The sequence below is a fragment of the Denticeps clupeoides genome, chromosome 16 (genome assembly GCF_900700375.1).
Source record: "Denticeps clupeoides chromosome 16, fDenClu1.1, whole genome shotgun sequence".
In the NCBI taxonomy this organism is placed as follows: Eukaryota; Metazoa; Chordata; class Actinopteri; order Clupeiformes; family Denticipitidae; genus Denticeps; species Denticeps clupeoides.
Window position 1 is genome coordinate 14621437 of NC_041722.1, and position 21342 is coordinate 14642778.

A 21342-nucleotide genomic window follows, 5' to 3' on the forward strand; every position below is an offset into this window, starting at 1 on the left:
TCCACCTCCACCTTGCTGGCGTCTGAGTCAGACTGGAGCTCTCTGCCCTTTACCAATCCAGCCACGGGCCCATCCATCTGGCCCATCAAGACTCACTCTCATTTCATCAGTCCATAAAACCTTAGAAAAATCAGTCTTGAGATATTTCTTGGCCCAGTCTTGACGTTTCAGCTTGTGCGTCTTGTTCAGTGGTGGTCGTCTTTCAGCCTTTCTTACCTTGGCCATGTCTCTGAGTATTGCACACCTTGTGCTTTTGGGCACTCCAGTGATGTTGCAGCTCTGAAATATGGCCAAACTGGTGGCAAGTGGCATCTTGGCAGCTGCACGCTTGACTTTTCTCAGTTCATGGGCAGTTATTTTGTGCCTTGGTTTTTCCACAAGCTTCTTGCGACCCTGTTGACTATTTTGAATGAAACGCTTGATTGTTTGATGATCACGCTTCAGAAGCTTTGCAATTTTAAGAGTGCTGCATCCCTCTGCAAGATATCTCACTATTTTTGACTTTTCTGAGCCTGTCAAGTCCTTCTTTTGACCCATTTTGCCAAAGGAAAGGAAGTTGTCTAATAATTATGCACACCTGATATAGGGTGTTGATGTCATTAGACCACACCCCTTCTCATTACAGAGATGCACATCACCTAATATGCTTAATTGGTAGTAGGCTTTCGAGCCTATACAGCTTGGAGTAAGACAACATGCATGAAGAGGATGATGTGGACAAAATACTCATTTGCCTAATAATTATGCACTCCCTGTATATACAAAATGATAACAGGTTATTTATGTTCAGTGATCTCTGCTGTGAAAAGAACTTTTAGAAACTGGTAGTATCCTAGTATGTAACACACTCGCCTTTGAACCAGAAGGCCACAAAGTCACAGGTTGAAACCCACTTTCTCCAAGGGGGTTAAGTGTCTCCAGGGTGACTGTCCCTGTAACTACTGATTGTAAGTCACTCTGGATAAGGGCGTCTGATAAATGCCGTAAATGTAAATTTTTTTTTTACTTGTGTCAATATGCTAAAAAAATGCCTTGTTTTTATGCAACACCACCAGCAGAGGGCAGGCTCTAGGTCTTGAGCACGTATCCCATAGTGCAGAGCAAAGCGTAGGGAAAATTCCACTGCAGTAATTTGAACGTGAGCGAGAAGCGTGCCCATGCGCTCAGACCACATGCTTCCTTGTCCCTTTGTGTCTGGCCGCAGGCTGCTGGCCCAGGATCTGGTTCTGAACGCTGACACCACTCGCGTCTCCTCAGCTGCCGGGCCCATCGCTGAGTTGAGGGAGGATGAGGACGAGGCCTACTTCAGCTCGTACGGTCACTACAGCATCCATGAAGAGATGCTCAAGGTGCGGCAGTGGACCTGGAGCCAAGATTTGGTCCATTTTTGGTCCAAAAGTTTTTACAACCACTAATGTCTCATAACATGCACATTGCACTGCACTGTTTTACTTTTAGCACCAAAATTACTGGTGTTCTACCAGATGTTTTTTTTTTGTACGCCTGTGCAAGGGTGGGGAACATGCGGGAAGAGGGGGGTGGGTGGGCGGGCCGAAGACCTTTCTCACTGCAGTACATTCGCGACCCGTTTGCCCGACTGTGATTGGCCCGCAGCGCTCTTTACGTTAATCCAGAGTTAACGTCAGACCTCAAAGTCCCATCAACCCCCCTGAAGGAGAGAGGGCTGCTGGTGCAGTACGAAGCTGACGCTAGTAATGGCTCCTATAAAGCTCCCATCCGAACACTCAGACGTGAACGTACGTTGGAGTATAGGGGCTTTGTGCGTCACACACCCCGCCCTCACTGCCACATATTTATTTCTTAACTACTTCATTCCTTCAAACTTTTGTTGCATCATCATAAGTCAGTGATTTTTTTTTTTTTTTTTTATCTCCAAAAATGTTATTAAATGTTTTTTTAATGTGATTTTTTCATTTACTTTTAGATCCTAAATTGATTGGTTTTGAAGTATATTAATGCCAAATCGTACTTGGTCTTTTATTAGAATAAAACTGGTCGGTAGTAAGTGTCATGTACTGGGTGTTAGCGCCGTCTCTTAAATTGCGTGGGCGGGTCCTAAAATGACTGGCAGAGTAATTAGCGGCTCGTGGCTCGTTATGCTGGCACAGCAGAAAGTGTCACAATTCCGATTTCAGATTCAACATTAATGTCAACCTTCTCAGCCTCGTACCAACGGAATTGAATATTAACTGAATTTGGCTCTCGAACCCACACTCGCATTTTTGCGGCAGCTTGTTACCTGCTCGTGTTCAGCCTCGCCATCCACAAAGGTGGAGATGTGTTGACCTGCTGTCCTATTGATGGCCTCCTTTCCGACTTGTGATTTTGCCCTGATAAATGAGGTTGTCCGTAGACTATCACTCACGTGTGTGAATGTGAGCTGTCCGTCCTTTTTTAATGGAAAAGTGCCATCATTACTTATTTCCCATTGTTGCAGGATAAGGTGCGCACCGAGAGCTACAGAGACTTCATATACCTGAATCAGGACGTCTTCAAGGACAAGGTGAAGTGTGAGCTCGGGTCGGCCCGGATGCCACGCCTTTTTTCCTGCATATTCCCTCTTTGGTTTGTGGATAGGAGGAGAAAATGGGGAAGGAATGGGCTAGGGTGTGTGTGTGTGTGTGTTTGGGGGGGTAAAGGAATATGGGTAACAATATGATGACAGGGCTGATTTAAAACTCTCCGACTTTATTACACGCCAAAACGTTTTTCAACTGCGTCTATCCAGTGGACTGCAGAGGACTGATAACAGGAGGAGAGCAACTACACCCCTCCTCCGCTCATATATATTATACACACACACACACATTTGTGTGAACATTGCTCGTATAGAAGCTCATTCGTTATATGCTGATGATGGCTGGAGTAGGCCGGTGAGTATCAGGCTGAAAGCATGTGTGATTTTCGGGACATGGCTGTTGTGCTGTAGCGGGGGTGTGAGAGCGCAGGGGCTTATCTCAGCGATCGGAGCAGCGGCGCCGCCGAATGGGGCCGAGTTCGCCCAGCCGATGCGACCCTGTCAGCATGATGAACGCCTCCCGCTCCCTTATTACACATCTCCGCAGCAGGGGGATGGCAAGGACAAGCTGGCAGAGCAGGGGGCGCGTTCTCGCTCTGCTTTTTGACGAGGCTGTCGCTGTTCTTTCTCCTCCTGGCCTGTAGGTGGTGCTGGACGTGGGCTGCGGCACTGGAATACTTTCAATGTTTGCTGCCAGGGCAGGTGCCCGGAAAGTCATTGGGGTTGACCAATCAGAGATCGTCTACCAGGCCATGGACATAGTGAGGTGAGCAAACTGACAAATGAATCAAAATTGTTGCGAGGTATCAGCATACGTGTTTGTTACGAGTTTTTCTGTCTGATGTTGGATTTAACCTGATTGGCATCATAATCGCATTATAGAGTGCTAATAAGATTACTTACTGACACCTAACTAAGAAACTAATGATGCTCATGTTGCCTTCTGAAAAATGATATCCAATATAATACCGAGCTTCCAAGTAGAAGGGGTTCATTTTCGAAATGCATTGTTAAAACCCCAAAAAGACTTGACTGGGTTGTTTTATTCCATATTCTGTACCCACAAGGACTCAATAAGATTGTCAGCGATATAATCAAGAAATCCAGCAGAAATACCGCCTTTTCACCATGTCTTCACTGATAATCAGCAGAGGTTCAGGGTTCTCCGTAGCCCTGCACACCCCCCCCCCCCCCCGTGGTTGTTTTTATATATATATAAAATGTATAAAAAACTCATAATTGAAGTGCCACGGCAGCCTGCTCTGATTATTCTACAATGCAACTCCTTCCTACTGCACCATCGCCTTTCACATTCATCAGCGCTCCTGACTGAGCCATTTACCCCGGCCACTGTGCCGCTACCTTCACAGCTTGGGGTGCCTCTTTGTTTTGAGCTACGGTTATGATTACTGTGGTTATTATGCACGAGGAGGTAGTGGAGGCCGACGCCGGAACGTAAAGGAACTGCAAGTTTAATTTTACAGTTCAGCGGGCCACCGTGGGAGTAGCACACCCTGCTGAATCTCGGCCCCTGGCTTTTTCTTTGCTCCGGCATGGGGTCTCTCAGCCCGTCCTATCCCTTAAATGACCCCACAGCAATAAAAGATCATTTTTTTTCATTAGGTGCGTGTGGATGTTCATGGGCGTGGTCATTGTTAACGCCACACTTTTACTGTTTTATGAGAAATATGCTGTCTCATAAAACTTGAACATAACAGTTCAACTCAAGTTTCATCCATGCATTGATGTTATGATTAATTATTAAATGTGTAGTTCATGCACAAAAGAACAACCTCTTTGCTGTTGTATTGTCCACATTGCTCTCTAAATGCTGACCTATCCACTGGGACATGGGATTGGCAGATCTATAGAAAGAGAAGGGAAAACGTGGCCTTTCGCGGTGAACGGCTCTTCACCTCCCCAGCGCCTTTTCACTCTCGATCCATGTGGCTCCCGCTCTTTCTAACAGTGTCCTCTAAATTACCCCTGTAATGAGATTACAGTGCTTCCCCTCACTAATACAGTCCTGCGAGAATGGGCGAGCGAGCGAGCGGGCGGGTCGCGGGGAGGGAGAGAGAGAGTGAGAGAGAGAGACAATGGGAACTCTGGGAGAATGCGATAGTGTGGAGGGCCACAGATAAGAATCGCCTGGGCAGAAATGCGCCGAGCGGTCCTGAGTAATTGCTCTGTCCCCAGTAACATTAGCTGTCATGATAATGGAGTATTTAGAGAGATTGATACCCAGGGTTGCCGGTCCAAAAAAAAAAAAAGTGGTTTTAAAATAAAATAAATAACAGGTTTGACTACTCGAACCTGTACCTTACGCCGATGCTCATACTCGCACACTGACGGGCAGTGGCTTTGTCTCGATAGTGTTGCCCTGACTCTGCTGTAAGAGGTCAGCTGAGGAGACTTTGCGTCCCGTTGTCCAGCATAATGTAGATAGATTAGCAGCCGCGCTGGAGGAGACTTGTCTCCATCTGCACCTCTAAAATGAGTGTAATTAGCGTTCGCCATTAAGAATCCGCAGCCACACAAATGACTGGCTAATTTATTTTAGTGGTAGACTTGAAGGACAGAGTGGCCGTTTTTATTGTTGTCAAAAGTGAATTTGTCATTGATCATTGATAACCTTTAGCATTTTGATCGCTTTTATCCTGCAGCATTGTAATTTCACATCCAGCCTGCATGTTTTTATGCTTCGTGCATTACTTTAAAAGATGAATTTCCTTCCTTCCCTCAGACTGAACAACCTGGAGGACACCATCACGCTTATAAAAGGCAGGATAGAGGAGGTTAATCTGCCTGTGGATAAAGTTGACATTATCATCTCTGAGTGGATGGTAAGTGGTGTTTTTTTTTTTTTTTTTTTTTTTTTATATCCTGTGGACTTAAATTTGTGTTTGTATTAAATACAAATACGAGTGATTTTAGGCAACTATTGGACTAATTTTGGATGTGAAATCTGATTGGCTGCCACCTTTGAGTACTACTCCTAGTGTAATTTTTAAAGAAATTACAGGGTATAACAATAATAATTTTGAAATCACTCTGAGGGAATAATACAGAGTAGTATGGTTCTATGTCCTCTCCATGAAAGGTCTGATTAAGGAAAGATCTTCCATTTTATTATCCTTCTTTCACTGCTCCTGGCATCAGAAACAACATGCAGATTGTAACAATATATAAAGTGTTAACTACACAACCCTGACACCACATTGACACCACTGCTTTCTGATAGGAGGGCATATCCGCCATGACCTCTCAGCGTGAAGCATGAAGTAGAACCATGAACCATATGTTGGTGTACAGAATTGTTTGCACAGATTTTGACACCACAACATGGTGTAACCTCACAAATGTGACTCCTGCCCATCTCATCTAGACCTTTATGCCGTATCATGTCATAGTCATGTTGTAAATGTAGATTAGCAGAGTCTGCATTCTTTCACCATCTCTTATCCAACTCATCTGACAGCGTCCCAGAATTCCGAGGCTTCGTCAAGGTTCTCAGAGCATGGCCGGTCCTTCTGGCGATCTGGGCAAATTGAAATTCTGCAGGGCGACAGCAATGTGGAATGATGAGAGATAGGGGACATAATCGTCCATGGCGTAAACTCTACCGGCAGTAATAAATCTGAGGACTGCCCCGTCACTTTTCATCTCCATGGCATGGCGGTACTGGCCCATGCTCCTGTCTGGAGGGTCATGGGCTTTATTGATAGTGTATGGCTTCCATAGACATTGCTTACGTTGGATGTTGAGGGTGAAATGTTTGCAGATCTCAGGAATATTGTGTGGCACAATGGATTTCCTTAAGACTATCATTGTTTTATTCATATAATGCAATGCTATGTGATAACTTATTTGGAAAAGTTCCTATTTTTAACTGTGCTGCATTGATTTTAGACTTGATTTGATACGCTGCATCTTTTAGATCTTTTGGTAGAACGTTCAGGCAAAATACAAGTGAAATGCACTGCGTCCATCACTCTTATTTTCAGGCTCAGTTCAGAGTGAAAGATGTAATACATCACTGCTCTGGCTGTGAGTGGCCCACTCACAGAGGTGGACTCTTTCTGCCAGCTTAGTCCCCTCCAAATGAGCCAGTAGGCAGTGGGAAAAGTAGGTCATTTTCATGTTTGCCAGGAGCAGAAAGAAGCGTTGGAATCGACACCAGGGAACTTGGACTGTGTTGCTGAATTTTGCTTTTAGGAGCAGTGGCTGCCAATGGTTAAAAGCAGAGGACACATTTTATTGTGTGCACCATGTGCTGTGCTGCAGTGTATCACAATGACAATCACTTCACTTTCACTTTTTCACTTTCGTTACAGTGGTGAAAAACAGAGGGACGGGCCACCTCTTTTTTTTTTCTTTTTTTTCCCCGTTTTCAAGGATGTTTTTGCACTATTTTGTTTGTTCGTTACAGTCATTGCATAATTTCTGTACAACACCACAGTTTTTTTTTGTTTTGATTTTATATTGCTGTGAACAACTTATTACAAAACTAATACAACGATTTACTCCTTCATTATCCTTCCATCTATATTTTTGTACATATTTAAGTTGGTTGATTTATAAAAGTGTTATTATAATTACGAAGACTGATAAATACTGTGCAGTAGTATTATGGGAGATTTGGGTCACTGTTTCCACCAGTGCTAAGTACACCGCATTGTAAATATCTTAAATATTTTTGGGCCCGCAAGCGGTGGTCCTTGGAATTGTCATGGTGTTGAGAGTCAGAGAAGACTTTTTACAAAAAAAAACCATTTGTGGGTATGTGAACACATCAGCTAAGGTCATTTTCTGCAGAAGCCACCAAGCAGTTTGAAAGACGGCTCAAAGGTGGCATCTTGTCATTTCATAACTCACCGAATTGATCTGTACTTTAAGCACAGGGGGGAAAAACAAACAGGAGCGGTGGAGATAAGATGGAAAGAGAGAGGATGACTTGACACACACTCAGGTATAGAGGGGCTGACAGGACATTAGCAGGACCGTAAATAAAGGTTGTCACCAAGAGATCACTCATGGTGATAGTTCTGCTTTTCACCTTTGTTTGGAAAAGAACTGGAAGATCTGAACATGTGAGGAAACTGCTGCTTATAATGCCAGGCCTCTTTAACTCACCTGGCTGAATAGCACTCAAAAGAGAAAAAAACATTATTGTTCCTGGAACTGTCTGGAATGCAAAAGTCACAACGTTGGATCTTATTATTATTGTTATTTTTAATGCCAAAGTTTGAAGGCCCTTTATCCTAATGATGCTCAGCTTGACTTTCATGATGTCCCTCCCTCTGTTGTGTGAGCATTTAATTGGCTGATGAGTGATTACATTACGGAAGGTAGAACAGGTACCATTCATGCTTCCAAGCCTCTTCAGCTCAAATACACACGATAAACTTCAAACATCAGCCTTCTCCACTGCAATTCTGGGGTTCCCTCTTGACACTTATGTGGAAAATGATGGACAGATAAGGAATACAGTCAGGAGAAGTTATTTGAACATGTCGTGATGTATAATAAGATAGAATCTTTCACAGAAACTTCCCCAAATCCCAAGACCAAAGGAATGTTCTGTGGTTTTAGGTTTGAATTAGATATAATTAATTAGATATATTGTGTGTGTGTGTGTGTGTGTGTCATTGCTCACTTTGTGATCGCTGAATTAAAGGCAGTTTCCCATTCAAAGCCTCCTTACCTGCTGATAGGGGCCTTTACCGCAGTGGGGAGGACGGCTGTAATCACTCATCCAGTCTCAGGACTCCTGTGGCCTGTCTCTCACACATGCACCAACACACGCACACACACACACACACACACACACTCTCATTTTCTGGTACAGCTGTAGCACTCACTGCAATTTGCTCTGATTTGGGGTGCATTAGGACTCAAGCGGTGCAACTTTTATGAGCAAACGTCTGCAGTGTTTTTTTTCTTCCAGGACCACTCTGCAAATAAGTGATGGGTGCTCCTGAGGATTTTATTTCCCAATTTATTTATTTTCCCCCAGGGCTTCTCAATTTCTAATTCTAGATAATGCCACGATCCGTCCTATCCATCACTTCAAATGCATCTCCTCAAATCTTCAATCTCAATTGGCCTTGTGTTTCTCACCTCAGCTTTGTGAAAGAAGTCCGTCTCACACATGGATGGTACAGCTGGATATTGGCAAACATTTCGGATTCAAATGAAAATTCCAAAAATAAACAGCATCAGCATTCCGACACAACCCAAAAACACATAAGAATTAGCCACAACATTAAACCACTGATGGGTGAAGTGAGGAGCATTGATTATTTGGGTGTAATGGCACCTGTCAGGCGTGGATATATTAGGCAGCCAGTGAACAGTCAGTTGTTGAAGGTGGCGGGTTTAAAGTACAGAACATAATAAGAGAAAGGATGCAAATGACTTTGACAAGGTAGACGACCTGGACTGAGGAATCCTTAACAAGATGTTACAGCATGCAGTGGTTAAAATCCACCATCTGGTCCAATCCAAAAGTGGAGCTTTTTAACACAAATTGCTAAAAAGCTTAAAAAGGTGTCAAGACACACAGTGTCTCAATACAATGGGCAGATAAGCATCATGGGTCTTGTACACCAAGCACACCCATTCATGGAAACAGGATTTCCAGATGGCAGTGCCCACTTTCACAAGGATAATGCCCCTTCTGTACAAATATAAAAGGGACAGTCCCCCCTGGAGCAACTCAGGGTTAAGTGTCTTGCTCGGGGACGCAATGGTAGTAAGACGGGTTTGAACCTGTGACTTTGGGATCTTCTGGTTCATATGGAACTGTGATACCCACTAGGCATCGACGTGGCCTCCAGTCAATTAATGATGTAAACGGATATTGAGCAGGTCTTGGTTATTGTCCTCAAAGACAGTCTCCTTATCCGTCTGCTAGGCTTGTGTCTCTTCTCCATTGCTCCCATTCATATGTAAATGAAGCTCATGTCCCTGAGGCCAAGCAATAATCTGCCCACAGCAATTCCCTCATGATACTTCATTTAAGAGATATGATGCTCCTAATAGGACAAGATATTCTCTCTTGGGCCACACGTATACGCCTCTTTCCTTTTTCCCACCGCATATGGTTTCACAAAGGGGAGGGTGCTTTAAGTATAAAAAGCACAGAATCACAGGATATATGTTTCTTTACCTCTAGAAACTGTATTAACATTATCTTCTGTATTACATATTCATGCAAGTGCCGATGTGTGTGAATTTGAGCCATGATGAGAAACACGGCCTATGTTGTATATTGCCTTCATTGTGTTGGAATAAAAGAGATGGTAGACTTGACATTGTTAATTACATGGATGGAGTGTACTGGAGATTTGTTTGATGTCCGATGGAGATTCTCTTTTTTTAGAAATATTATTTTGTTGTTATTTTTATTATATATGATTATTAGTATTAACCTTTTCCAAGCAAATAGTGATGTGGAACCAAATATGAGACACAAAATTTTACATATGTAAATAGTTTGTAAAAGCATGCAGAAGGTAATTCATATAACTGGCAATCCTGGCAGACGACTGCAGCTCCTGTATGTGCATATGTGTGTGTGTGTGCGCGCATCGCATGGCTGTGCTCGTGGGACAGGGTCTGATGTTGTAGTGCCATAATTGGATAGATTGTGCGGTGCGTGTTCTCCGGGCGGCTTTGCTGATGCCAGGTGTTTTATGAAGCTGGAGTGGCTGTCTCGGGTGAAGGGACAGCCATTCTCCTGTAACCTACTGAGGGGAGAGATGTGTGCTGTAAAGCCACATGTTGGTTTGCTGTCCCCCCCCCCCCCCCCCAAACCCCCACTTTGGGGAGATGACAGTCTAATTTGATGCAGCTCTGGCTCTCTGAAGTTTCTGCTTGATCACAGCTTTCTTTGTGCTGCATTTTTATCATTATAGAGTACTTATGTTCTTAATCAGTAAACAGTTATTTTCCATGCGTGTGTGTACATGCATTAGTGGTTGCTGGCTAAGATCATTCATTTAATGTGTAATAGCTATGCTATCTCATTTCCATTATAAAGCTCATTAACTATTTTCTGGATTGCGAGTTGCCTGTAAATCAGAGCCACGCCACCCTCTTTCAGTGCAGTCGGCGGTCACGTGGTTTCCGGGTGCTGGAACTGAAGCGCTTCAATTTCGTTCTGTCAGTGCTACCTTAATGACTTTTTCGGGTTCTATTTGCAAAATGCCTCTGGTGAGGGGTTTCGTTTTATTGGCCGTTAAGCAGCAGTCTTATATTTATTCTCTAACACATTTGCATTATTCAGCATTTCCTGTCATCACAAAATTCAAGCATTTGGCACGACAAATAGGATACAATGGTTGGTTATTTATCAAAAACAGGCTGTCCAAAATATATTGGACAAAGCTAATCAAGCAGTAAAAAAAAATATTGTAGTATGCAGCGTGATTTCAGCAGGATAGCCAAAAAAAAAAAAAAAAAGAGTTTGTGTCTCACTCACTCACACCCAGGTAATGTTGTGAAGTGCGTATTGATCAGCAGTCAGTACTGCCATTGTGACTGGGGGCTCAGGTGAAAGCTGCGACCGAGCAGTCCTCGAGCAGGTTAATTAGGTTCTCCACGGCCCGGACGGGCACGGCCGCCTCCTGCCCGTCCCCGGGTTGCTTCTGCTTTTTAAAAGCAGCTACTGTTCCCGTGGTTCTATTAAAAACAGTGAGCCGTGAGGAACAGAACCCCCACCCCCCCCTTGTCCCCACGCCGCAGCGTTTGGGCTGATGGGCTTCGTGCTGCAGTTGTTTCACATGACTTGTTTTTACACTGCGGCTCTCCTCTCCTCGTCTCCACTCCCGCGCTCCGCTCATAGATTTTCTGCCAGGCGTTGTTATTATTGCGCCGCTCGTTCTCTCCGCTGACCTCCGCACCGGCCAGTCAATTACAGCTGAGCGGTGTGAAGGCCGCGGCGCGCCCGGACCCTGGTTAATAGGAACAAAAGGGATGGGAGTGCTTTCGAACCGCATGTCACCATGAAGTCACCACGGTCTCAATTAAACTCTTGATAAAAGCAACTTTGGTCGCTTTTGGTTCAAATGCGTTTTTCCCCGACTGTGAAAGTGCCGCCCGTTTAATACACCGCTCTCCGCCCACCAGCAGAACGCATTATATCAAAGCGAACTGGCCTCGGTTATTTACTGCGATCGCCGTCTGCGCATCCATATGTTTTACCGCCGCGCCTCCACCAAACCGGAATTACACAGCATTCCCCAAATCCATCCCCGCATCAGAGGGGAGGGCTCGGTCGTCGAGGTGTTCATCATCTTCTGTTCACTTTTCACACTCTGTCGCGTCCACCGCTCCCCCCCCCCCCCGAAGCACCGCACAGCGCCGGAGCTGCACCTTGTTTCGGTAATTAATAGTGAACAAGTGAAATGAGAGCGAGAGAGATAAAATAAAAAATATAAAAAAAAAAAAAAAGAGAGAGAGAGCGAGAGGGAGTCTCTCGCAAGGCCTTGAAGGCTGGAGCTTGAGGATAGGGTAATTCTGCTTCCGGAAGGTTCTCTCGCCGCAGTGGAGGCAGCCGTGTGTGAAATTGGGTTCTAAATTACAGCATGCGGAAGATCAGCCATCAGTCCGACGCTCGGGCTGTTTAAAAAACGACCCGGGCCAGGACCAAGGACAAAGAGCAGGCGCACCGTTACAAACATGACCAAACACTCGCCGTTTCCCCAAATCAGACTTACCCAACTTCTCACCAGATACACACAGTATGGCCAAAGAAGTCCTCAAACTAGATAAATAGAACTCAATAAACAAATGAATCAGCAGTATAAGGCTTTATAAAACGGTGTAAAAAAATTACTATCCAATAATACAGTATAATACACTGTCTGTATAAACCTGACAGATACCCACTTGGGTATAAGAGAATTTGGCACACTGTGTTGTTAAAATAAATGTTAACATTAATCCAGTAGAAAGGTTTTTTGTGTAAAGATTCCTGCTATCACTCGATTGATATCTTTATGAGGATTTGTCTTCATTAATTCTTCAGACAATATCTTGCTATGAAATTAGAAAGACACTTGCACGTACACATTGAAGTCATTAACGCTTTCAGTCCACCACTTTGTAGTGCTTTTCAAGCACTGACCGTGCGTCCCGCTGTTAATGGTCATTGAATGAGAAGGTGTGTCCAAACCTTTGACAATCACTTCACTTTCATTTTCTGTCAGAAATCTCACTGCAGGGTGCGTTTCACCCCAGTTCACAGCAAGAGACAATAAAGGTGGTCTCGTATTTACTGCTGTGATCCATTTTTTTTTTTTTTTATCTGCCTGCCCTGCTTGTCGCTTGCACCCTCCCTTTCTTGCTCTATCCCGGAGGGATGAGCTGGAGGCTTAGTTACGGACATGTCTCACTCACACACCTCACCCCCAGATAATGCTGTCATCTGGGCTGACTGCACCTCCGGGCTAGTTGGTGAGTTTATTTGTTAAGTGGAAGAACTGTTGTCTGGACCTCAGTCACAAGTTCCTGAGATGTCTAAACGGATCATTCCTAACCCATTCATCAAAGGGTAGCAAGGCCACTGCTGACAACATGTATTTTATATATATATATATATATATATATAGGTGGGCACATAACCAACCCACCAGTTAACCTGCTGTCATAGGGAGCTATAATAATAATCAACCAGCAGATGTCCTGTGGTCAGAAACTGGATACTCCTGGCTCGGATTGAGTCTTTACCTCAAGGATTAGATTTACAATTGACATTTATCAGTTACAGGGACAGTCCCCCCTGGAGCAACTCAGGGTTAAGTGTTTTGCTTATGGACATAATGATAGTAAGTGGGGTTTGAACCTGTGACTTGGTGGTCTACTGGATTATTGGTGAATGTCTTACCTTTTACACTCAAAGAGCCATTTGGACCTGTTATTTTGGACCCATTATTTTCATGACCATTTACGTTGGTAGATTATCACTGAAGGCATCAAAACTATGAATGAACACATGTGGAGTTATGTACTTAACAAAAAGTGGAGACCTGACCTCTACAGTCACCGGACCTGAACCCAATCCAGATGGTTGAGAGTGAAGGCAAAGGGGCCAACAAGTGCTAAACACCTCTGGGAACTCCTTCAAGACTGTTGGAGAACCATTTCAGGTGACGACCTCTTGAAGCACATGGAGAGAATGCCAAGAGTGTGCAAAGCAGTAATCAGAGCAAAGAAACTAGAATATAAAACACGTTTTCAGTTATTTCACCTTTTTTTGTTAAATACATTACTCCACATGTGCTCATTCATAGTTTTGATGCCTTCAGTGAGAATCTACCAACGTAAATGGTCATGAAAATAAAGAAAACACATTGAATGAGAACATGTGTCCAAACCTTTGGCCCGTACTGTATGTGAATCATTAAAAACTAAATTGTGCAACAACTGTTTACTTATTGCACATTTTGAAACGCTTCTCCATTAATTTTTGGGTAGCCAATAAAATTTCAATGGTGTATAAGCTTAAACAGGATTTGTGAATCTGATTTTGATTAACAACATAGTTCAACACATTGCATTTTAATGTTACAAGCTCACAATAATCTTCAAATTTCGATCTACAGAAAAAAAACTGAAAAAAATATTATATGCTTGAGTTATTATTATCCTTACATCGCAGTGTAAGGATGAGCCATGGGTTGCCGGCCCTGCACTAGACTACTACGACCCACTACTTTCAGTTTTGCTGTTTGTAATATTGTGGCTGTTGGTCAGTTTCCTGCTCGGGGTAAACAAACCCCTCGTGTGAAATGTGCTGGTCCCAGGAAAGCTGAGTGCAAGAAAAAAAAAAAATCCAGCTGTCAGCCGCAGCGTGTGGGACGTTTCACGACGAAGCCCTGGGAGATTGTGGGCAAACCTCCATCTCAGCAGTAATGGAATAATGGCAAGGCTAATATGCCGTCTACTCAAGCAGAGCCCAGGGTCACCAAGGGGTCACGTCTGAAAAACAGGAATCCTGACTTCACGCTTCTGTGTCAAGCGTAGAGTGTGAGGGTAGCATAGATTTATGCTCTCTATATGTATATATCTGTTCATTGACGCTATTAATCTACGGATTACACTTTGTATTAAGCCTTTTATATATTTTTTTCTGTTTTTCAGGGGTACTTTCTGCTGTTTGAGTCAATGTTGGATTCAGTGATTTATTCTCGTGACATGTACCTGGCAGAGGGGGGTTCAGGTAAGACACAACTACAGCAACTAGACTTCGTATACTACAGAGCAGTTGTTTTACTTTTCAATATTTTTTTTGTGTACAGGTTGTCTTTATGAATCTGTACACAATAACACATATACTACAATTGATTCATCTCTACAATTTCGGTAGTTCATATATAATGTAATGGAATCTCAACAAAAGATGATTACTATAAGATAAAATATTGTAGTCTCCTCATACACTCCAATACACTACTGTAGCACCTCACAAAATTACTACAGTAGTCCCATTACAGTTACTAATAATAAACTGTCTTATAGTGGCTCCTATAACATTTACATTTTACAGTAATGGCGTTTATCACATGCTCTTATCCAGAGCGACTTCCAATCAGTGGTCACAGGGACAGTCCCCTGGAGCAGCTCAAGGTTAATTGTCTTGCTCACGGACGAGTGGGGTTTGAACATCTGACTTTTCTGTGGTTTTCTGGTTGATGGGCAAGAGCGTTACCCCTTTTTTATTTGAGCCCAATGGCACCATGGCACAAGCTTCTATTACTTTAGCATTGCACAGGTCACACATTGTGGTGTAACCATCATCGCAGTCCATCAGGGACGTGTAGAGGATAGAGTGAAATGACAAAATGACGCTGTGTCATGGCAAGCCTCCCCTCGGTTCGAGATGGGTAAACAAACCCTCTGGCTGGCTGACCTGGGAAAAAAAAGCTCAGTTTCTGAGGACCGACCCTCCCCACGGCAGCTGCCTGAGCGCAAAAACACGTCCCCTCACACCGTGTGACAAATGGAAATGGGGCACTGCACCGTTACCCACACCTTTACTGTGAAAGGTGTGTGTGTGTGTGTGAGAGAGAGTGTGTGTGTATTTAGGTGCATTCCCTCATTGAAAAATGTGGACAATCTGCAGCGTAGCTCGCATGGTGTGGGGACGTCTTGGGTCGTCGCTGTCGGCTTCTATGCGGAAGTAGTCGTTTTGTATTTTTTTTTTTTTATTCCCCAGCCTCCATGTTCTTATCTGCCCCCCAAATGCCTCCCGCTTTACATTCAGCAGCGTATTGATTTACGCCATAAAGAACGTGGGTGAAATTAATTCCGTCATAACCAGCTTTCTTCTCTATTTCTTCTACGTCAGAACGAGGAGGCACTTCATGCCAGTTTTTTATTGTGTGCTGAGATTAAAATGCCTTGCTAGGAATCTGTGTCTTTGGATGTATATTTGTGTGCTTGTGTGTACTGCCCTGGTCTAATGATTTGTGACAGACAAGGCCTTGACACAGAAGAGGTTCCAAGACAGTGATTTTTACAGGCTCACAGGGTCGGTCACCTCCTCGGACATTAGCTGCTGGAGGTGTGAAGGTGGCAGAAGAGAGAGTGAGAGAGGATGAGAGAGGCCAATTGTAAACCAGACAATATGAACCATGGAGGCCAAACAGTGTGTGTTTTTTTTTCTTTTTCTTCATAATTACAGTCATGGCTGTAAATTTATGCCTCGGCCCACAGTATCTGCATTTTTTGCCTCTGTACACCTATACTATGGATTTGAGATGAACCAGTCAGGATTTGATAGATGTGTAGACTTCATTCATGTGATTTTATGCATTGATGCTCCAATGTGACTGAGAAGCAGTTTAGTGTGGTTTGTTGACAAGTTGCATTTGGTGGCTCAAGCCAGGTTCATAGAGCTGAAGGAAGCCATTGAGAGAGAGATAATTTATTTAAATTAAAAGTTCGATTTGGCTTTCGAGGATTACAAAAATAACATAGAGAGAAAAAGTGATTATGTTGCTGAATTCCAACCTGCATTGTATTTTTTTTTTTCTATTCATTTGTCTATGTATCTATTTATTTATTTATTATTCGCACGTCACTCGTTTTATTTTTGCTTTAATTTTCATCCATTTTCAGTTGTGAAGTTCTATTTAAAATACTGATAAAAGTCTAGTAGACTGAATGTTTCAATGGTCAAGGAGTCTTTATTTCAAATTATCATGATTATTATTGTTTTTTTGCCTTAAATTGAATGTGGTCTGGAGAAGGAAAGCTCTGTGCAAGTCAGCAACACCAAAAGGCCTGAAAGAACCACGGATGTTTTTCTGACCACTTGCCCAGTGCCGGACTAAACTTTGAGGAACCGTTCGCTGGTGGTAAAAAGGGGAGCAGCTCCTGGCATTTTCACATGCTGTGAAAACAGTAAGAAGGCCCAGCAGATTGATGTGGCCGCATCGCTGTAAACGAAGGCCATGGCAGCTTCCTGCCGGGCGGCATCACCAGATCTTCCCGTCGTGCATCGACGGCTAACGCACGGGCCTGTCTGCTCTCCAAGTGCATATGGCGTTTCCCCGCCCCCTCCTCCTCCCCCCATCACCATTAACCTCGCCGCCCATCCTTAAACGTCTCCTGATCTGTGAGGCGTTTCGGAGCGTCAGGGGATGAAGGTTTTCCTCCTGTACCCAGAACCCCCCCCACCCTTCTCCACAGTCGACCATGAGGTATGGTGAGGGGGGTTGGGGGATGACAAACGGGCCATGGGCACTGAGTCGAGAAGGACGTGCATGTCAAAGCTATGAATCTTGGGAAGCTCGTGTAACACCGCCTCCCCCATGTAACCCACCTGCCCCCACACCGACTGGCTCAGGACAGTCCTGTTCAGCACTCGCCTGGCCGCTGTGGTAATTACTCACGACTCAACTAAGAAAGATGAAGCGATGAATCTGTGACTGGGCCTTTTTTGCCACTGTGTGCAGGAGGGACTGGGAGGGAGGTAGAGGGCAAGACACCTTTATGACTGCAAGAGTAGAGTTAGCCAATCACAAAAGGTCATGACCTGTCCATTGCCAAGCAGTTGTTTAACTAAGGCCAAGCCATGAACTGTAACAGAACAATAATATTATATATTATTATATATAATATATCTAGTATATTATATATAAAATCATTATATATAGTATATCATATTAATTTTTAAATGGTATAGTACCTTTATGTGGCAGAATTTGTGTGTGTAATGTGAAATTCTCATTATATTTGATTATATAATTACTTTTATATCTTCATGCTGTACTCAGTTTGGGTTGAACCATAGATGTAAGTTCTGTGTGTTTCTAACATTAGCATGGCGCGCTCATTTTCCCTTTGTGGTCATTATAGGGTGAATGCACACACCACAGGGAGCCGAATATGGCTGCAAGCTGATGTGGATGGTGCCCAAAGTGAAGACGGGACTAATGGCTAATAAATGCATTCAAAAGCATTTAATGCTTAAATGTTCATTTGTGCTATTTTGGTCATTATCTACTTTTTTTCTACTTCTTCAGTCAGGGAGGTGGCTGTACTGGGTTGAATGAACTCATAGAAATACATAGTGAAGAAAAAAGTAGGACAAAGTAGTCCTTTTAGGCTCATATTATTTGATAAATGTCCTAATTATCGAGAGTTTATTAAATGGATGAGGTGGGGAATGCCTACCTGATGTTATGCCTTTTGCTTTCTGTTTGTTTTTAGAGGGGGAATAAATGATCACAGACGGCAAACCAAGATTTTAATACTCCATAAACCCCCTTTTTTCCAGTCCTTGCCATATTTCACACAAGATACATTATGCATTTAAAAATCATATATTTTCAGTTTTTAAGAGATCATTTGATTCTAAATTTTCCCCAATTTCACACTCGTAAACCTTTTATTACCTATTATACTGAACCTGAAAGGAGCACACCTACTGTAATTTCTCATGCATTTCTTGCTTTAATTTTCTCACAGTGTGGTTACCGTGGTAATAGGTGTCACCGCATTCCCTACATTAATGCAGGTTGTTTCCAAAGCATCTTTTCCACTCTGATGATTTGTTGTTGTGTCAGCTCTTTGTTGCACGTGGTGCAGTGTTGTGTTGCCTCATGGCTGCAACCTCATAGCTGTTGTGGCCTCTCACCTTCCAGGTGTTTTTGTGCGCGGTGCTGTGTGCCTCGAGTTCTCAACTGGATTCCCCGTCTTCCCCCCCCCTCTCCAGTTTACCCAGACCGCTGCAACATCAGCCTGGCTGCCGTGGGAGACGCGCAGAAGCACCAGGACCGCATAGCATTCTGGGACGATGTGTATGGTTTTAAGATGACGTGCATGAAAAAGGCAGTGGTTCCAGAGGCTGTGGTGGAGGTCCTGAAGCCCGAGACGCTCATCTCCGAACCTTCTGTCATACAGGTATGTCGCTGATCCTTGTGTGCGTGGCATCAGGTGACTTTGTTACGTGTCTGTTAAACGATTTAATACTACTGAGCTGAATTACTGTGGAAATGTCACACACAGAAGAAGTCTGCCGATACAGGAGTGAGGGGAAGGGGACGGGGGAGAAAGTGCAAAGCCCTGGGGTGCCAGCGTGACAGCGCCGCTGATTGATTAGGCTAATCCTTGTTTAAGTCGCTCTTTAGTAAACTTCATTACTCTGCCGCCCCGGCGGTTTGGATTTTTCCCTCCTAGACTGATGAGCAGAAGCAGCGAGTGCCGTTCTGGGTCTCTCGACATTGGTGGGAAGAAGGTGCGGCTCGGCCTGTGACCTTTTACCTTCATGGGTCACAGAAGACCTTGTCAGAGGGTTGAATGTAATGTTTTGATTTAATCACCTAAATTATCACACTTATCACATATTTTTGATGCGTAACATAAGCCACTTATTATTCCTTCATGAAACACTCCTATCAAGTTATCATAAAGGGCTCAAAATGAAGATAGTTTTATGTTCTACATACTGCTGAAGTAGAGGAACGCACCCGTCATTTGAAGCCTTTTTTTTTTTAGCATCCATGATCACGCTCGGTTTGAGGGAATAAGATGCAACAATCTATTCGTCTAATCTGGTGAAATGAATTGAGCAGAAACCATTTATCGGGTGTTTGAATTTGCTGGTAGAAAATGCATTAACTGTGATATGAAACCGGTGTAACCCGGGTACGGCCGTTGAGTCAGTGTTGAGTCCATGACATTGGCCACTTTTTCCACAGTCTGCGGCGCACACCGATGCATGGCGTTCCACTGATGTATGTTAAATTAAATCTGTGTCCTCAGAATGTAGATTCTGTCTCCCCGAGGCCCTACAGGCATTACAAGGGTTGGTGGAGACACATACAGAAAAAGCAAAGAAGTCGAAAGTTGATGATGTATGGTTTTCCATGGCTATTAGAAAAGCTGGTCGTCATTAAATAATTTTTTTGAACGAGGACACTCTGCTTCCAATGGAGGCATGACAGGAAAGGATGAAGGTGAAACGCTGACTGAAATTGTCACATGATTAAATGATGCCATTTGAATTGGCAAATTGATAACTTCTCTTAGGAAGTGAAAAATGACACATTCTGATCCATTAGCCTGCTCTGCAAATCCAATAAAATTCTTTTAACTGCGGTCAGATTTCCGTAAAATTACCACTTTCTTGCATGGAATCTTCTTGATGAAAAGTTAACCAGTGTTTCGTCATGCGTGCTCTGGCACGGAAAGTGGAAAGTGAAACTTTGTTTGACCAATTTAAGGCAGTTGTATTCATGTGAAAGGGATCCGCATTGTCTGCTTTGTGTTTGCGTTGTGCCGTAAGCCTCTTTTCTCTCCTAGACGATCGACTGTAACACGGCGCGCCTCTCTGACCTGGAGTTTACAGCGGACTTTTCCTTGAAGATCACACAGAGCACACAGTGCACAGTGAGTTGGGACTTCATTATTACTGCGAAGCACTAAATTGTCTGACTTTTTCTACTAGTTTTGGTACAACCCTGTTGACACAGTGCATGTGTGTCAAAAGAAGATAAAAAAAATAAACTGTGTACGTCCCCCGAAATCGAATTGAAGGTGCCACAACAGTACTGGTGTGGGCCGTCACTTTTATAAACCCTAGAAAGAATCCCAAATTGGTCCCGAAGTACGGTAGTTTCCGGTTCTTGTTGGTCCAGAAAGAATCACACGAAGGCACACACCCACCATACAGTTGTAAACTAGGCTTTTCTTAACAAACACACACACACACACACACACACACACACACACACACACACACATATCTAAGTCTTAAGTTAATCTCCTGGGCTAATCAAAGTTGTCAGGTGTGAAGATTAATTAGAGGCGGGGAGATGGATGGAGCGCTTGATTGGCTGGGATAGGTCAGGTGTCCGGGACACCTGGGTGATTGATAGACGGCCTTCCTCCCTGCAGGTGAAGGTAATGGCAGGCGTCTGTAGGAGGGGCGAGGACTGTTTGCTTTGATTAGTGGACGGAGTGAAGTCGCGAACGGCGTCCCCGCGCGGTGCAGGTAGCTTGTTTGTTGGAATGTGTGTGTCTGTGGTGGGTGGGTTCGTTTGTAATTTTTCTTTTGTGTTCTATTTCACCCTGATGCGTCTGTGTTGTGGGACTCGCATCTCTCGTATTGGTTTTATGGATTAATCAATACCACGTTATTACCCCCCTTCCCTTTCAGGCGTTATCCTGCCTTTAATGGGGTTTGTAAACGTCCCGCTCATTTTTTCTGCCCGGCCAGTTAATAGAAAATGTGCTTTTTCTGATTCGGTAAATACTCATCACTCGTCCGCTGCGTTTGGAGCGCGGTG

The 21342-nt window shown here is 43.8% G+C and overlaps 1 protein-coding gene across 1 annotated transcript in view; it reads left to right on the top strand.

Moving 5' to 3' along the window:
- Positions 1-21342, top strand: part of prmt3 (protein arginine methyltransferase 3) — a 34488-nt gene that overhangs the window by 3273 nt on the left and 9873 nt on the right. Inside the window, exons 7-13 of the mRNA XM_028956170.1 lie at positions 1205-1349; positions 2459-2524; positions 3184-3305; positions 5283-5382; positions 14687-14765; positions 18768-18955; positions 20357-20443. Coding sequence (XP_028812003.1) covers positions 1205-1349; positions 2459-2524; positions 3184-3305; positions 5283-5382; positions 14687-14765; positions 18768-18955; positions 20357-20443 — 787 coding nt within the window. The remainder of the gene's footprint in view (positions 1-1204; positions 1350-2458; positions 2525-3183; positions 3306-5282; positions 5383-14686; positions 14766-18767; positions 18956-20356; positions 20444-21342) is intronic.